Genomic DNA, 18,268 nt, shown 5'->3' on the forward strand with positions numbered 1-18,268 from the left:
CTCTGGTTTGATTTCTTTATATTCTCTTCGCTGGTTTCGCCATAATGGGGCCCCGAACAAAAATGGCAAGCCATCCAGCTCTTCTCTCCTGGCCTTCACTGAGCACCTTCCGCCGTTCTCATCGGGCATATTATTACACAATATTGGCTATTCTATTGTTGTTCATCCTGCGCAGCATTTCAACTCACAGGCAAGAAGACCATTGGTTATATCCCTCTTTTAATTCATCGCCTGATGTAGAACATTCAAGGTTACCCGTCATCCGCCCGGGAGATATAACAGCTAGTAGCCCGCGCGAAGTGAGGCCCCAAGATGATACTGCGCCGGTTGCCCGTGAACCTATTAGGCTTGGGACATTGCGTGACGTCCGGTATGTTGGGACCTGGTTCCACAACTCCTCTCTTGTCTTTGAATTAATTTTCTTAACTTCCTTTTTACAGAGAAGAGAATTTCTATCGCGGTGGAACCTTGACATTAACACATGGAGATGATGATGGCCCTTTCATTTATGATCCGTATCCAGACTACAACGGAGATGAGTGGCGCAAGGTGTCTTTAGGGAGCTTCCAGGCGTGTGCGGGCCCTCGGGGAAGGCTTCTGAGTCGCTCGAGCGCGGATGACATGGTATCTGTGTATCCTGGTATTCCAGATAGTAAGTCTAAGCTCACCGAGAATTTTGAGTTATCTTTAACACGTCACGTCCATAGAATTCCCTCCTCCATTGCTTGGCTCGTATGCGGCAACGGGCCTTGATGCGTATGTCTGTACTGATCGCTTCTCTCGATTGCGTACATACGGCTACGATAACTATACCAATTACCCTGTCTCCGCCTCTAAGGGTCCAATACAAACCAATTGGAATGAGGTAAATTGGGGGTCACTCCAAACACAATGCTTAGAGAGAAATGCCGGCCGATACACCGAAAGCCAAACCCAACCACGTCCCATCAAGCACAGCCTTCCAGCTAGCCCCATCTCTCGCTCTCCTACAATGAATGTCCGCCGGGGAAGGTATAAGACCCCACCGCCTGTCCCACAACATAAACAAAGATCTGCGGTCATTCTACGCGCATGGCATGACATGGAATGGACCGACAACCTCAAGCAGAGTGTTCGGTCTCTGGTCATGGAACTATCATTACACTCTGGTGCTGAATATGAAGTATTCATCTTATGCCATGTGAAAGACGCGAGCATCCCAATTAATACAGATGATACGGAGGCAATGCGAAATCTCAAGTCTCGCTTCGTTCCACGCGAGTTCCAAGAAATTACTGTCCTTTTTAATGACAAGATGTTGGAGTCATGGTACCCCGACGTCAATGAGCATAGGTATAGTACCACATTTCCTACAGTTGTTAATTATTTGACGCTTAATAACTTTATAGCACGGTACTCCAATACTGGCAACCAGTTCAAATTTTCTCTCAATTATTCCAAGACTTTGATTATTACTGGCAATTAGAAATGGATTCTAAATTCACCGGTCATGCCTACCACTTCCTTGAGAAATCCGCAGAATTCGCAAAAAGACAGGCACGAAGATACCTTTGGGAGCGGAATGCATACTTCTATATCCCAGGGACACATGGGACCTGGCGAGACTTTACAAGGATGGTCGGCTCCACTCTGAAGGGGCGCGAAAGTGTCTGGGGACCTAAGGGCATCCCTCCACAACTGACACCGGTAGGCCTGACCCTCTCTCTCTCTCAAATGATGCCCGTAGGACTAACGCTCGCTCAGATGACGCCGGTAGGCCCGAAGCCTCCCGTTAAATCCCCAGAAGAGGACAAATATGAATGGGGTGTCGGCGAAGAAGCAGATCTTATCACCTTTTTACCAATGTTCGACCCTACCGACACGCAGTGGACATTCGTTAGTACACTATGGGGGCTTTCAGGAGATGTTCCACGTCGCGCATCGCCTGTTGCTATAGGACGGGTATCGAAAAAGTTGGTGCAGCAAATGCACGAGATAAACCAACGGGGCATCGGCTTAGCTTCTGAGATGACAGCTCCTTCGCTAGCACTCTGGCATGGGCTTAAAGCCGTGCATGTGCCCCATCCTATTTATGTTGACGGGAAATGGTCATCAAAGGAGCTTGGTCGAATTTTAAACCCTGGTCAACCCGAGAAAATCAACGGTGGCGATGATAGTGCATGGAACTGGAATCACCAATGGGATCATATCTTGTATCGGTTCTCTTACATGTTCACAACACAGACTGCGGAAGACCTTTATCGGAGATGGTTGGGCTACAAGATTGATCCTAACCAATTTGCTGATGGAAGCTATGTGAGTCTTATTCGTTATGTCTCCGTTGCAATTCTAATCACTTGCCTTGTTATTTATTAGCACCTAGATTCTCAAGGTTTGAACTGGTTCGAGAGCGGCGACTTGGTGAGTTTTATTATCCTGTCCAGACATGAGAACATTAGAATAGGTAGGCTGACAGTCATGTTCTCCTAGCGAGAAGATTTGTATGGCCCACTGTGTTTTCCATCTATGCTACTGCACACGGTCAAGAACACAGAGGAAAAAAAGGGATCAGGAATGGCAGTTCCAGTCTAAATTGGCTTATTAGCTCATTTAATATAATCATAGAATAAATATAGAATACAAGTTAATTATATCCATACTATTCCGTACATTCCTACCTGTTTCTGAAATAGATAACTTTAGTCTGTACAAAAGAAGGCTATTAGCCTAGCAACAGCCAAGTGTCTATACCATAGGCTAAGCTAGTAATTACAGCAAATAAGTTACTCTGTTTGTTAAACACAATTAACATAAGTCGGATATCTTCGTGTACCCCGGAATCCGGTTATTCAAGCCTCTGGCCCCCGCAATGGTGGTTGAGTCCAAACGATAGAACTTTTAGGGCTTGTCTATATAATACTATTATTGTACGAACTAATATGGTGTTTGTTAAGGTGAATTGAATTTCCTCTTCTGGAAGACACGGGATTGTGTCCTTGCCTCATCCGGAAGGTCGACTTCAGGCTAAACTCACGACGGATGCTACCTATGATTTTAAAGCGTTTAAAGGTACCCAACTCCACCTCACCATCTCTGAGACCTCTCAGAAGTTCTCTGGGACAAATGGGTGTTGTTACTGGTACTTCATGCAGTGGATCTGCGGTAATTCTCATCGAAAATAGCCATGACACAGCATCATGATTGCATGGTGAGGGGTACCAGGTCATTCGCTCAATACTTAATGCCCGATTGTTTAAACTAGAATGCTCATCTGTTTAGCACAAATAGCCTCTTGTTTCCATCAGAAAACAGCAGGTTAACCGCCGCTAACAATCTCGTGTACCAAAAATGCTCTACGCCGAAGACGACAAGCTCGTCTTCCGTTTCGACGACCACATCCTCTGGGTGCAGCCATGGGGCAATAATGCCTTCCGTGTGCGTGCAACGAGACAGGCGTCAATTCCAACGGAAGATTGGGCCCTCTCCTCCAAGCCATCCAGCCCAAGCCCAAGCATCAAGATATCCGCTGACCAAGAAGCGACTATCACCAATGGCAACATCAAAGCAACTGTGTCACGCAGGGGAAAGATCATCATCTATGATTCGAAGGGAAACAAGCTCCTTGAGGAGTATGCTCGCCACCGCCAGGACCCAATGGACCCCAAGTGCAGCGCGTTGACTGTTGAAGCTCGCGAGCTGCGTCCAATCCTGGGCGGCGACTACCACCTCACTATGCGGTTCGAGTCTCTCGATCATAAGGAGAAAATCTTCGGTATGGGGCAGTATCAGCAGCCCTACCTGAACCTGAAAGGTACAGACCTTGAGCTGGCACACCGCAACTCCCAGGCGAGTGTTCCTTTTGCAATTTCGTCGCTCGGCTATGGCTTCCTCTGGAATAATCCCGGCATCGGACGGGCGGTTCTGGGAACAAATGTCATGAGCTTCGAAGCGTACTCGACCAAGGCATTGGACTATTGGGTTGTGGCGGGTGACACCCCGGCGGAAATTGAAGAAGCATATGCCAAAGTAACAGGTTATGTTCCTATGATGCCAGAATATGGTCTTGGTTTCTGGCAGTGCAAACTCCGCTACACGAACCAGGAGCAGTTGCTCAATATTGCGCGCGAGTACCGGCGTCGCGAGGTTCCTCTGGATTTGATTGTCATTGACTTCTTCCATTGGAAGCATCAAGGAGAATGGAGCTTCGATCCGGAGTTCTGGCCAGATCCAGGTAAGTTTTTATTTTTTTATTTTATTTTTTTACATCCCTTCCATAGCAAGATCCATTAACAAACAATGTCTGATTCCAGAGGCCATGGTCAAGGAGCTTAAAGAGCTCAAAGTCGAGCTTATGGTTTCTATCTGGCCTACTGTTGAAAATGCATCCGAGAACTTCCCAGAGATGCTCGAACAAGGACTTCTCATCCGCCACGACCGCGGCATGCGCGTAGCAATGCAATGTGACGGCGACATCACACACTTCGACGCGACAAACCCAGCCGCCCGAAAGTACATCTGGAGCAAAGCCAAGCAAAACTACTACGACATCGGCATCAAAACATTCTGGCTCGACGAAGCCGAGCCCGAGTATTCAATCTACGACTTCGACATCTACCGCTACCACGCTGGCAGCAATCTGCAGATCGGAAACACCTACCCGAAAGATTACGCACGTGGGTTCTACGAAGGCATGACAGCAGAGGGTCAAACGAACATAGTCAACCTCCTACGATGTGCATGGGCAGGTAGCCAGAAGTATGGAGCGCTCGTGTGGAGCGGCGACATCGCGTCGTCGTGGAGCTCATTCCGCAACCAACTCGCAGCAGGCCTGAACATGGGACTAGCTGGTATCCCATGGTGGACGACAGATATCGGTGGCTTCCACGGCGGTAACCCAGACGACCCTGTGTTCCGCGAGCTATTCACGAGATGGTTCCAGTGGGGAGCGTTCTGCCCAGTTATGCGACTGCATGGTGACCGTGAACCGAAGCCGGAGGGACAGCCGACGGCTACCGGGGCGGATAATGAGATTTGGTCATATGGAGATGAGGTTTATGAAATCTGTAAACGGTATATTGGGATTCGTGAGCAGCTCCGTGAATACACGCGGGGTTTGATGCGGGGGGGCTCATGAAAAGGGGACTCCTGTGATGAGGACTTTGTTCTATGAATTCCCGTCGGATGAGCGGGCTTGGGAGGTTGAGACTCAGTACATGTTCGGGTCGAAGTACTTGGTTGTGCCTGTGTTGGAGCCAGGTCAGCGCAAGATCAAGGCCTATTTGCCGGCTGGGGCATCGTGGAAGCTCTGGGATGACAAAGGTACGGCAGTTGAGGGCGGTCGCGATGTTGAGATCGAATGTCCAATTGAGAGTATGCCTGTCTTTGTTCGCCAGTAGGTGGTGGGCTTGGGATAGAAGACTTAGCAAGCCATATCGCGTTCTTCGGTCATACAATTCTACCCCCCCTGCTTCGTTGCCTCCAAAAGTACTGGGCCATGGCGATCTCGCCCCCTCCTTTCCTATTTTCTCCCCTATTTCGATATGGTAGCAGCAATGCCCCACACACAGTGGCCAAAGTACAATGTCTCCTTCCAAGTTTGTACTAGATATCAAACATCTGGCATTCCTTTACGCCGGGCCGCCGTTGCCAAGTGTTATCCCAGCAGACTATATATATACCCAATCAAGGCAACCTTGGATATTGAATCCCCCAACTGCATTAGGAAGGACCACGTCGATTATACTGATTTGCCTTAGCATAAAGCCCCTAAGCTTGCAAGTTGTCCGAATACAAGCGCGTACAGAGCACTAGATATCAAACACCCTATATTCCTTCCAGCTAAGCTGCCGTTGCCAAGAGTTTAGCTTAGCAACTATCTACGGAGTAGTTATCCAAATAAGATGAATAAGACGAATAAGACGAATACGATGAACAAGAGGGATAAAACGAATAAGAGGAATAAGACTAATCAAACTCGCGATCCATATTAGGAAGGACTACGTCAATTATACCAATTTATCGCAACAAAACACCCCCTGAAGCTGCAGGTTGCATATACGCGCAACGATAGATGCCCAAGGCAGCAATCAGTCATAAAACAGATACTCCACTTATGCATAGAAGCCCATCGAAACTCAAAATCCGATTGGAAACAATCACACAACCGTTAGAAACCTTCTACGGTATCAAAAAAATGAAACAAAAAATTAAAAATAAAAAAGAAAGAACCACCCAAGAAAGAAAGAGTATCCCGAATAAGAAAAAGACCTGAAAAACCTGTATGTTGTAATCTGGAACCCTGCCAAACGAGCCACAGCCCCTAACAGAGCAACACCGCCACCACCGGAGCCCACTACCCAGAAAGGAAAATGAAGAGCTCCATCCGTGGTTAGGGGGGTTTAGTCGCGCTGGAAATTGAGGCTTTAGTTTCGGGAAAGTCCCGAAGAACGGGGATTTGCAAAGCTCTCACCTTGGCCGCGGGTGTGGTCAGGGGACGGGAAGCGCAAAAAAAAAAAAAAAAAAGAAAAAAGGGCTCACGCGGCTGACCATGTTACCGTGCGTACCGACAGGCGGGTACCTTTTGGCGCTAGAGCTGACTTAGGGTTGGTGTTAGATTGCACCGAGATTCTCCGTGGGCCAATCAGGGGCCGGTATTATATAGGGCGGTTATTGCGGCGTTGGTAGGCTTTTGTGTACCGTGTACTCCGTATGTTGTACGGAGTAGATTAAAAACTAGATTTTACACCAGGATGTCATCAGCATTGATAGGCAATATATATATAGAGAGATTGATGACAGTTTAATTTTAGAATGCAATATAATATGTAATTAATTAATATCCATGTCCAGGTCAATGATAGTACAATATACAATATAGAGAGATGAGATTGTACAGACGCAATACCAAGTAACATCCAGAATCGATGGCTACTGATATTTTTTGCCGAGGTCTAAATCTCGATCTCGATCGCTCTTGCACACACCAATGGATCCCAAAATTGAGTCCGGCAGGACTGCTCTATAGGGCGATATGGGCCGTCGATCACCAAAACCCGGCAGCTTGGAACTCAACGGCAGGAGAATGAATCCATGGATCGAGTTCCAACGCGCGCATGTCAAAACCATGGAAGGAAACAGTCAAAATTATAAGTGTGTATTTCGTATTACTATTTCGTTTACAACATATTGTGGTATACTCCATACATACCCCTGACCCTTTCCTTCTCCTGCCATGGTAGGTGCTGTGTGTAATATCCACACTAGCGGAGCGACACTCCAACGGCTCGTTTCAGCTAAGAAAAACCCGATCCGATCTGGCCTTGGCGCCGTTTTCCATTTTTGTCATCGTGTGCAGGTGCCGAGCGGTGGCCAGGGCAGTGTTAGCGGCAGTCATTGAACTTTCTTTGCCTATGCCTTGGAAGGAATTAAAGTTTCATTGGGGCTATTTTTTTTTCTGAGACTCGGGCTTTCTTTGTGTGTAAGAGTAAAATAAAACAGCTACCCTCAGTATCGTACTCCTACCAGGCAGAAGAATATAAAAACAAGATGAAAATGATGAATCGTACCCATCACAGCAAAGTTTTCTCCCGTGTGAGTTCCACGGTCCGCATCCCGTTTAGATCCACCGACAGAAAACAGGTAAACACAAGTATGGATGTATGGATGTCCGTATAGCCGGCCGGGAATTAAGCTAAAAGATTCAAAATACCATACTGGGAACCTGTAGTTCCTTGACAATGTCAATGTTGAAGTATCAGGGTTACCTTGTACCTACAAAATAGGATCACATGTAATTTATGTCCTGATTGACCGAACTACTGTTACTCTATCACACTGAAAGGTAATCTACCCAATCTGATTGGATAGATCCTTAGTCGGCGAATGGTACACAATACCCGATCACTTCGATAGTCTCAAGCTGAACAAAGATGGTGTGTGGAAGTAATAGCTGGCTGGCTGACATCATTTTTGTTATAATAATAATGTGGAGCTGGAAAGGACGCTTCCAGGTTTGCCAGTCTTCAATGTCTTGAAATAATTCGATATAATAGACGATCATAATCATCCCTATAGTGATGACGGCCAAAAAGCCAAAAAGGGAAACAGACTCGAAACAGAGACAAAACCCGAGATGAAACCCGGAATAACCAAAAATGAAATGAAATACTCCGTAATAAAACGATAAAATGATAAAACCAACCCTGAAATGACATAAATTCAGTTAATTACATGTACCATGACCCCCCCAAACCCCCCAAACCCAACCCCCAAATACAACATAAGTTAAAAAAAAATACCAAACCTCAACGGCCAAAGCCCAACCTACACCAAAAAGCCGCCTCACGGGGGAAGCGGAAAGCCCAACCCGACGAGAAAGCAAAAAAAAGAGACGACTTGCATACATGCACGAACTCCACGATCCATGCAAGACCAACCAAATCCCCACCTGAGAGCCCCGCCGTTCATCCCGCCAGAAGGTGACCAATCCGTCCTTATGCATTGGGACCCCCTCCACTGATTGGCCACAGACTCATCCCAAACGCTCATCCCGTCTTGGGCGATCCGAGCGAAACCCAACCCGCATTAACTGGCTACGAAAGTAGCCAGTAGCATAGCGATTTTCATACAGAGCCCAAATGGGGGGGCGGATAGGCGGACCTGCACTCTGTGAAAAAAAAGTAGACTCTAGGTGATATGTAATAATGTAATGATGTCTAACCCTGGTCGTGTGGCGTACATAATCCCAGCCCCTCATACTAAACTACTGGATATGGTTCGTCCCGCTGATCCTTCTTTCTCTCTCGCTCTCGCTCTTGGAATATTTAGGTATGGTACATTGTATAGTGTGCTTAATGTGCTGTGTTAGACTGTCTTTGGACTTGTCCGCGCCATATCTTCCATTATTCCTTGTGAGTGGACGTGGGATTCCTGTGTCAATCATATTCCAGATCGGGACGGGAGGGGTTGTGGACGGTGCCAGACCGTTTGATTTTCCATTTTCTCCTGCAGACGCGGACGAACCTCTCGAGTAGACCTCTTGTTTTTTAAAAAAATATTTTTTATTTATGGTTTTTATCAACATCCTGTGAGAGGTGTGGGAGTGCGTGTCATGTCTCTGATGTCCAGGTTCAAGGTCTAGGTTCTAGTTCTAGTTCTTGTCTATCACTGTGCAGGAATGAGCCCATGGGTTATGCATTATATTATGTACATGTATGCATCACATTACGTCTCCTGGCCATGATCCTGGGTCTGGATGCAGGCAATATACATGAACATTAGTTGTCATGAAACATAACTAGCACCAGCTCAACAGCTCATCGGTTTTTTCCTTAGGACTAAATAGTAACTACCTACATCGTGTACACCCGAACCCCCTCCCCTAGTTGGAAGTCTAGTGTACATGTGCATAAACTATGTCACTATGTTGTATGTAGTCATCTGCAACAGTCCCACTTACATCTGTTTCAATCTACATACATACAACATATTATCACCACACATGTTCCATTGTGTTCGCCAGATCTCCTAACCTTGCCTTGTCAGACAAACGGGTGGGTCCTTACTTCCGTGCTTAGGCCCTGTCCAGAACCAGAACCAGGCCTCATGCTCTCACATCCCTTGCGTCCCGTCCTCGTGAGCACAGCGTGTGCCCGGTGGCGCATTCCTCATGGGGACCCGTGCAAAGGGGATAACGAAACGGTTGGAGGCTGTGAATCTGCATTCCCTGTTGATGCCTGCAATATTAGACCAGAGGCTGGCTGGAACGGGGGACGTGTGGGAGTACAAAAGTCTGTTTTTTTTTTTTTGCCTCTTACATTGGTATATGTACGACTTGCGTTATCTGTATATAACGTAGCAATGAGTGTTTGGGGTAAGAGATAAAATGGTTGTATGTAATGTAGTAGAATTGTTAAATATTATTATTATTATTCGAATTAGATCAGTACTATAAACAGGGTATTGTGCCATCCAAGCAGAAATAGAGAGCCCAATCTCTCCAAATTGCGTGCCTGATCGAACACACAGTAAAAAAATGTAAAAAGAAAAGAATAATCATTCAACGTAGAACCGAGCCTCAAAAAGGCCCAAAAGAACAGAGTTTCAAGATCCGAACCATGGTAATACACATTAAGAGTATACAAAAGAAAATCATAAATAACTCCCTATTAGAGAACATAGACACACAAGGAAAATCGAGCTTTTGAAATGTACAAGAAGGGTTCCATCGGTGGACCCGAGCGCGAAGGGGAATCAGGAGTATAGAACAAGAGAAAAAAAACAGGTGAGAAATGAGACTCGTAAAAATCATGATGGATGCATGTTTTTTTTTTTTTTTTCTTTGATGATTTTTTCAGTTGAGCAAGTTATGCACTCCCATGCGAGTGTCACGAGCAGGCTCAGATCTGGAGATCCAAGGCTTGGGCAAATCCGTAGGCTGGTGCCATGAAGCCAGAGTAGGCTGGTGGCCCATCCAACGTTGTGTAGAGGCAATCTCTGACAAAGACTCCAGAGAGCGAGCCGGGTAGCTAGGCGAGTCCTCGACAACGTGGACACTAGGCCTCCGGATCTCGTACTGCGAGCGCAGGTCGACAGGCAAAGGCAGGAGTTGCGGGGAGGGGAAAGTGCGGGGTGAAGAAGAGCAGACAGAATTGTGATCTGAGACCATAGAAGGCGGCTCACAGGAGGTAGTGTGTGAAGCCTCTGAGAAAGCAGGCGAAGTGAGGGGAGTTTCGATTGGTCGGTTGATGGAGGGGAGGGTATAGATGGGGGAGAGCTGGCGGGTGGAAGAAGCCAGTGATTCTCGGCGGGAGTGGGAGTATTGTTCAGAAATAGCGGTCTCGATGGACTCTGTCCATGAGGGGCGAGAAGAAACAGAAGAACTGGAGAAGCGGGAGCGAGCTGGGCTCATTGCTGAGGCGCGGGTGTAAGGAGCTTCGATGCGGCCTGTATAAGTGCGGGAGGTGGTGGGGGTGGACAGGCCACGCTTCTTGCGGTTCATGCTTCCATTCCACCAGTTCTTGACTGCGTTGTCGCTGCGGTTTCCCAGACGGCGGGCGATCTCAGCCCAGCGTTTTCCCATTTCGTTGACCATGCGCTCGATTATCAGACCTTCTTCGGCGGAGATGGGCTCTCTGTTTAGCGAGGGCTTGAGATTTTGGTGGAAACGCTCGCGACATTGCTTAGGTGAGCGGTAGTGCATGTGTTGAGAGATGCGAACCCAGTTGTTTGGGCCTTGTTCGCGGACCAGTTGGGTGAGGAGTTGGTCTTCCTCTGGAACCCAAGGACCACGACGGTGTGAAACAGGCATTATGAGAGTAGAGTAGATAGTGGATGATAGAGATGATGGAGAGAGAGAGAGAGAGGATGTTGATAGTTAGAAGTATCAAAAAAAAAGTATGAAGGTAGAGGAAGAGGTTATTATAGTATATCCGGACAGTGTCAAGTCTTAAGTACCAGGGGGATGGGTCCAAAAGAAAAAAAACACAGGTCCCGCTATGGAAGATCACGATCCAAGATCTCGGAGCTGACAGTTCGGAATAATACAGGTTAAAGGGTAATATATTAAATAAATAGAATAATTAAATAATTAAAAATTATTAAAAAAATTAAATAAAAAAATTATTAATACAGACTATTGTAATCTATAGATCGTGGGGAGTGGAAGAATGCTCCGTTAGGATCTTCAGTACCACCCGGGAATTCGGGCTGAGGAAAGACGCGTAAAAGAGAAAAAGATCGGAGTGATCGACCCTGAGCCCCGTTGCTGGAATTCCAAATCATTCATGGCGCTTACTATTTTCTTTTTTGGGATTTATTTTGGATATTATTTTTTTATATTTCATATTTTTTGTCTATTTTCTTTTATGTATATGCTCTTTGTTTGATTCCCATGGCCATGGTAATCTAGAAGAAAGAAAAAGCAACTTTCCTTCAGTTCTAGATATAGTAAGTATACTCAGTTTCAAAGACCTTCCTTCTACAACCTAAAAAGTAATTATAGCTACATTCATCTACAATAACAATAACAATGTTACAAAATAATAATATAAGTAAAACAACTACTACCAGAAAGGGGTCAAACCAAAAACAGCCAGGGGCAGATCTAGCTTCCGAGTGACAAGCGGTTAGACGTCCCAGATTCCACTCAGCCAGCCATGCACAACACTTTTTTCTCGATTTATACTAGATCCATATTCAATCGGTCAAGTCCGACATTTCATTGGTTCGACCAGGGTTCCCTTCTTTGACCTCGCGAGGATCCACGAGTGGAGCAGTGGACCGGTGGACCGAGTTTGGATTGACAAATGCCTCTCGTTCGGGCGCCGTCCGTGAAGATACAGCCTTGGGACTTATTTTTTTTTCTTTTATCCCTTTTTTGGATTCAATAGTATGGGGAAATCGGTGCCTCCGTGCGATGACAGGAAAAGCTTCAGCCTCCCCGAACAACACCGAGCTATCCCTGAAGACCCAGATCGGAGTTCACTTTTTTTTAATATATTTTATATATGTAACATGGATTATTAGATTCCATATCTTGGTGTTGATACTATTGGCTTGGGAATTTGTATATTTGGGGTATGCCTTGCAGCCTGTCTTCCATATGGCTTAAACCCCATCACAAACGTGATGGACTTGCATTCCTGGTTTTCGAGATCAATATCGAAGGTCGCTTAATCCGGTTTAAAATGGTCACTAATTTATATTATAAAATCCATTTTGAGAAAAAGAACAAGACATAATTGAAAAATAAAAATAAAATAAAAGCGCATGGGCCACCTGCCACCTGTCACTGACAGTTGACCGTGGATCCTCTCCATGACGCCCAAGGGGGGAAGTAGTGAAATCAAACCGAAAATGGGTGTCGTTAACCCCGATGCCAAGGGAGAGAAAAAGGTACTATACAATTGCAAAGACACGGGATGTGACGTTATCCATTCCAATCTGGATACACTGGATATCTTTAATCATTCCCGCTAGACCGTAACAGAACAAGTATTAGGTCAATCTAATTTTTTTTTCCCGTCCTTTTCCACAGTCCACAGACTATTTCCAGTCTAAGCACTGGTGTACCAGAAAGAAAGGATGGATGCATCAGAAGGCGAGATCGAGGATCGAAGAAAAAGATCGACGAGTGCGAAGTTTCCAGACTACCTGATTAGGCATGTCGCAGCTGAGATCTCCACCGGTGGAAACCGTTGAAACGCAAGCCACACCTTTTTTTTGCTTTTTTCTTTACCAGATGGTATACTTCGAACCCTGGGTGAGAACAGCCACTGTGAGAATACATAAAATACATACATACCATACAATATGTACCGGATTAGGGTACATATTGTAATTTAAATCTTCCAGGGGTAGACCTTACATGCATCCATATGGAGACACTAGGATGTTGATTGGTCCCCCAGGTATTTGTCATTGTTAGTGGGACTGCCAGTTCGGTTAAGGATAGGCGGATATGGGCATCTTTAATTTATTTGATCATTTTAATCTATTTCACACACCAGATTGGAAGAAAACAAAAATTGGATTTATACATCCTGTCTATATACTCCGTAGATTAACCATTAATCAATGTTTGGGGCATTCCAACAAGGCTATCTATAGATTCAAAAATTAAAAAGAATGTGGAGAAAAAGACATTAATTGATTCCCCCTCCCCCCTTTCTGTGGTTCTACTTCCAAGGTTGTATTCTGGGGTGTGAAACATGGTTCTAGAAAATGAAAAAGGCAAACATCTATGGATGACCTTCTTGTGTAGCCATGTGGACAAATCCTCGTGTGGACAGCCAGATCGGATTTCCGTACTCCTGGGAAAAACCGTTTCTGAAAGGATGAACCCGTCGTCCTGGAATGCAACATCGACTGGGGTGTACCCGAGATTCGACCTGTCAGTTTTTTTTTTTTTTTTGTATTTATATTTTTGGATTTGTTTTACCGTTTACTCAAGGTAGACTATTGTTCCCCCTCCCCCCTGTCTGTTCGCCAATCAGAGACACGGCAAGTATTTGAGATAAATCCCTGTCGGCGTGCAGGGATCAACGCTGATCACGTAGCCCCGTGCGCTCGAGCTTAGATCGGGTGCTTAAGCGCTGGTATTGAGGGGGAGAGAAGTAGCGTATCAAGTGTAAAGGAAGATAGTAAGTAGATCTAATACACAAGAACCATCAAATACTAGAATATCCCCATATCAATGTAGTTTAAAAAAAAGATCTTGAAGTTTGATATTGAAGCTCAACGGGGTACCCGTCACTAAGAAGTCTAAATGTGGAGCGAACGGTCTCGCAGCTGTTTCCTGACTGTCGGGCCTTCCGCATGGCGTTGCAGCCCAGAGAGGGTCCAAGCACGACGTTCCTGTGGCCCCCTTTTCGCCGTTTGGGTCACGTGGATACAATCTATTGTAACCCGATTTGGGTTCATTTAGCGAGTTTTGTTTCGCATTTGCTTATGGAGTTAAAAGCTGTGGGGAAGCTATATTGTATAGCTAGACGGAATACGGAGTACCCAGTACCGAGTACATACATCATTCATCGTTCTAGATTCTCATTTATTATTGTAGCTATTGGCAGTGTTCAGGGATTAAGACTGCCTAGTTGTTCTCATTCCCTTTTAGGTAATGGGATGTACTTTTGTGATATGTTCATCAACACGACACGAGGTGGATCATCGAAGTACTATACAGGTACAATCCACGCGTTATGGAAAATGGAGGTGTAGGGAACATGGAACCAACCCGTGGTCTCCGGAGTTACGGAGTACAATGTACAATACAGACAAGTATTATGTAGTACCCTCTAATCGGCAAGTGATGCAACTTGCATATAACATACACAACGGGAAATATGCACTTACAAAAGTGTATATGAATTTGAATTTAGGTTGTGAAATTAAAAAATGGATTTAATTTTGACTTTGAGTTAAATTTGAATCTGAATTAGAATATAATTTGAATATAATTTGAATTTGAATTTGCTCCAAGGCCATGACACCGCAGCCTGGCCCGTGATTGGTGGCCCACCTTCTCGGGCTTTAGATATCGGGGACCACTCGCATGGTGCCCGATCTGTGGGAAACCGTTTGGGCCTACGCTGTCATACTTCACCCCGTAAATTCGTACATTCGTACAATCCTACTGCTTAGTAAAATTTGAAAAACGGCAGATCCCACTACCTCTTGTATACTATAGTAACACTGATGAATTTGAATATATTATCTACCTTGTGCAACATATACGAATACAACTCTCTCTGCGTATACTGTTGAACCTACATACGTTGTAAAACAAGATACGAAACAGGTACTCCGTACCCATATCACAAACAGTCTTAACGTTGACCTCGGAAAAGCTTGCGATTACGTCGGATAACTGAAAAACCGAAATGGAGAACGGACCAGATGAAGGCCCCACCCGAACTGTAAAGATCCTGATGCGAACCAGTTTGGGAGATCCAGTTCCTGATCCCATTCCTGATCCCATTCCTCATCCCGTTCCTCATCCCGTTCCTCATCCCGTTCCTCATCCCGTTCCTCATCCCGTTCCTAAGTTTAGAACTCCCTAACATGTGCAAATTTTCAACATTAAGGAGAACAAGTATTATGTAGAATGTATCCTGGCAAAGCATGATAATATTATAACCTACAGAGTACAATATACAAAGCACGACTACTACAAAATCCGAACAACCCTATCTATCCGGTCCAAACTCAATCGTTCCCGCAAAAGGTACAAAGGTACAAAGACAAAGAACCCAATTAGATATGATTGTTCATATCTTGGGGAAATGAATAAACCCCCTACCACTGTTATTTTGAAACTTTGGGGCCAAACCGTCATCCTGCTCATAGCAGCTTTTTGTCCGAAAGACGAGGAGGGGCCGTGAGTGTTAGGGTGGAACCTGAACGGAGCAGTTCCTGCCCGCCCACGGCAAATACCATAGCAAAAATTTACCATCTCTCCACCAGACCCCCTCAAGCCCGAACATTTGCGTCCGGAGGATACTATATAGATTGCGCCCCATTTCGTTTGCCTGGGCCAATGGTTCTGGTTCTCCCCCTTTTTCCACTTTGAGCCTCGTTTCAGGGGAAAGGTGAGACTAGGGCTTGTGGGCTTGTGGGCTTGCAGGGAGAGCTGTAAATGGTAGGGGGCGCGTGACGCAACGGTAATCCCATTGTTTAGGGCTTGACCTTGGCTTACTGTTATCGTTAGTCTCGATTGAGAGATCTCGGTGTTAGGTCTCGCTCTCGGTCTCGCTGATCGTCATTATCAATGATGCAATTTTTTCCGCGGAGGACCGCAAATTATAACTATGGGATTTAGACATGTGATCGGCTTAGTAGAGTTATGTGTACATCTGTAGTGCTGATATATATAACCAGCAAACTACAACAAAATATGAGCATTGAATGCTCAACGTTTCAGCACATAGTATTTGTTCTCATCTAATCGAACAAAAACCAACATAATTTCAAGTCAAACAAGACCTACCCGCGAAACACATTCCCAATTAGGTCCATTCCCAAAAGTCCCGGAGTACTATAACTCCGTACTCCGCACTTTATAACTACATACTACATCCTTAATATATATCCCTGTACCATATACTCCATACATAGCAACAATTAATATCTTACAATCTAATATACAATCCCAAAATCAATAGCCAAAAACAGGTCACCATTCACGTTCAATAATTCAAAGTCCCCGATTTTGCGGCTAATCGACCGGTCCAGCGCCCTAAATCTCCGTGGCTTGATCCCCACCCGCGCCACACCACTCACAACGCACCATAACCGACTCAGCCATGTCTGTACCCTCCACACACACCTGAGCACGCCACAGGCCGAACGGGGTAATTCAGCTAGGGCTGGGGGATATGACACCGCACATGGGGCGGGTGGATTCGGCTTGCATGGGTTGTCGCTCTCGTGGGAGTTGTGAAGCGAACGGGCTTACTTGGCTGAGACAGGAATTGACTATTGATATTTGACAATGAAGGCGTGGCAATGTAAGGGATTCTTAGGGGGTAGGGATTGATGTTTGGATTTTGATGTAGGGATGTGAGGGTGAGGGGATCCTTGGAGGGTTGGGTAGAATAGTACTGTGGGCACAGCAATTTTACTGTTGCCACAGTGTTTCTACCTAAGTGTTATTTATCGTGGTATCACCATAGTAAAAACAACAACCTTCGAATCATCCTAGCCACATAGTACTTCCATGATCTGCTCTATAATCGGCTCTATGTGCATAATTTTGCCAAGGTTTTCCTCTTTTGGATGTATAAATTGATGACTCACCTTAACTCTACTAATTTGGGCAATACATGACCTGAGTGTTGCAAGGAAGTAGCTATTCTCGCGAAATTTGGTGCAAGGTCCTTTTATATGGAAATTCGAGCATTGAAAACTGTAGGTCATCCTAATTTGAGTAAACTCCAGTCCCATGGTGGTTATTCTAGTTGGGGTAGCCGTTATGGTAGTATCTGTGGTGAAAATTATATACTTTGATTCAGCTACTATACCATCATCTCGCCAGTCTTCTTAGCTAGAGAACGTGAAGGATACAAAGTTTTAGATGTTTGAATAAATATAACGGTTAAGCTTTTAACGACGTGTGTCAAACAGTATTTCAGTCATATAGTATTCTCTCTATACGACTAACACTACACCAGACGAATGACAAAGGCTATGGTATATATAGCGATACCCCAGACACCAAGCTCAGAGCTAATAGGGGAAACGATATTTTTCGCAGCACCTTTACTGGTTGTAGATGAGCTCGCGGAGTCTGTTCCTGTAGCACTAGATTCTGTACCGGTCCCTGTACCAGTTTGGACTGTAGATCTCGTGTTTGCTGTAGCGACAGCCTTCGCGTTATATGGAGCCGGGGTAATGACGGAGGTGTAAGCTGGAAAGAGCGAAAATGTGTACGGATCGGGAGCACTTGTGAGACTTCCCGCATCGGTGGTGTCCGAGAGAGGTGCCGTTCCAGGAAATCCTGACGGAAGTTGACCTGGATTGTACCACGTGCTTGCCTCACTATCAATTGAGAATGATGAAATACACTGGCTACCGGTATTGTCATCGAGGATAGCGCAGTTGTCAGAGGCAGATTGGTTATAGCCAAGCTCGAAGCTTTTGACCATTATGTCGATGGCTAGATCGGAAAGGTCGTTGTGAGGACATGTTTCGATGATGCTATAAGTTGGAAAGCGAGGATGGTCAGATGGAGGGTTCGGATTCCTTCAGATAGGCACAACTCTCGTAGGGGTGGTGCATTACTCACTTCGAC

General features: G+C 45.5%; 6 protein-coding genes across 6 annotated transcripts; 3 read left to right on the top strand and 3 right to left on the bottom strand.

Moving 5' to 3' along the window:
• Positions 1-62: 62 nt before the first annotated feature.
• Positions 63-2,571, top strand: N7487_006084 (DUF3405 domain-containing protein; the record flags this gene model as incomplete). Its single annotated transcript, XM_056873831.1, has 6 exons — positions 63-370; positions 441-652; positions 708-1,332; positions 1,389-2,295; positions 2,356-2,400; positions 2,470-2,571. The coding sequence occupies 6 exons, from the start codon at positions 63-65 to the stop codon at positions 2,569-2,571; spliced, it is 2,199 nt and encodes a 732-aa protein (XP_056731551.1).
• A 756-nt stretch (positions 2,572-3,327) lies between these two features.
• On the top strand, positions 3,328-5,375 carry N7487_006085 (putative glycosyl hydrolase; the record flags this gene model as incomplete). Its single annotated transcript, XM_056873832.1, has 3 exons — positions 3,328-4,210; positions 4,290-5,049; positions 5,135-5,375. 3 exons carry the CDS (start codon positions 3,328-3,330, stop codon positions 5,373-5,375), a joined length of 1,884 nt encoding a protein of 627 aa, XP_056731552.1.
• A 3,537-nt stretch (positions 5,376-8,912) lies between these two features.
• On the bottom strand, positions 8,913-9,641 carry N7487_006086 (uncharacterized protein; the record flags this gene model as incomplete). The annotated part of the gene is made up of 2 exons (XM_056873833.1): positions 8,913-9,015; positions 9,529-9,641. The coding sequence occupies 2 exons, from the start codon at positions 9,639-9,641 to the stop codon at positions 8,913-8,915; spliced, it is 216 nt and encodes a 71-aa protein (XP_056731553.1).
• Positions 9,642-10,330: 689 nt separating this feature from the next.
• On the bottom strand, positions 10,331-11,287 carry flbD (putative MYB family conidiophore development protein FlbD; the record flags this gene model as incomplete). The annotated part of the gene is made up of 1 exon (XM_056873834.1): positions 10,331-11,287. One exon carries the CDS (start codon positions 11,285-11,287, stop codon positions 10,331-10,333), a length of 957 nt encoding a protein of 318 aa, XP_056731554.1.
• A 4,072-nt stretch (positions 11,288-15,359) lies between these two features.
• On the top strand, positions 15,360-15,539 carry N7487_006088 (uncharacterized protein; the record flags this gene model as incomplete). The annotated part of the gene is made up of 1 exon (XM_056873835.1): positions 15,360-15,539. One exon carries the CDS (start codon positions 15,360-15,362, stop codon positions 15,537-15,539), a length of 180 nt encoding a protein of 59 aa, XP_056731555.1.
• A 2,100-nt stretch (positions 15,540-17,639) lies between these two features.
• Positions 17,640-18,122, bottom strand: N7487_006089 (uncharacterized protein; the record flags this gene model as incomplete). Its single annotated transcript, XM_056873836.1, has 1 exon — positions 17,640-18,122. One exon carries the CDS (start codon positions 18,120-18,122, stop codon positions 17,640-17,642), a length of 483 nt encoding a protein of 160 aa, XP_056731556.1.
• Positions 18,123-18,268: the final 146 nt, after the last annotated feature.

The sequence above is a fragment of the Penicillium crustosum genome, assembly GCF_028827405.1.
Source record: "Penicillium crustosum strain IBT 35664 chromosome Unknown utg000002l_segment0_segment0, whole genome shotgun sequence".
Taxonomy (NCBI): domain Eukaryota; kingdom Fungi; phylum Ascomycota; class Eurotiomycetes; order Eurotiales; family Aspergillaceae; genus Penicillium; species Penicillium crustosum.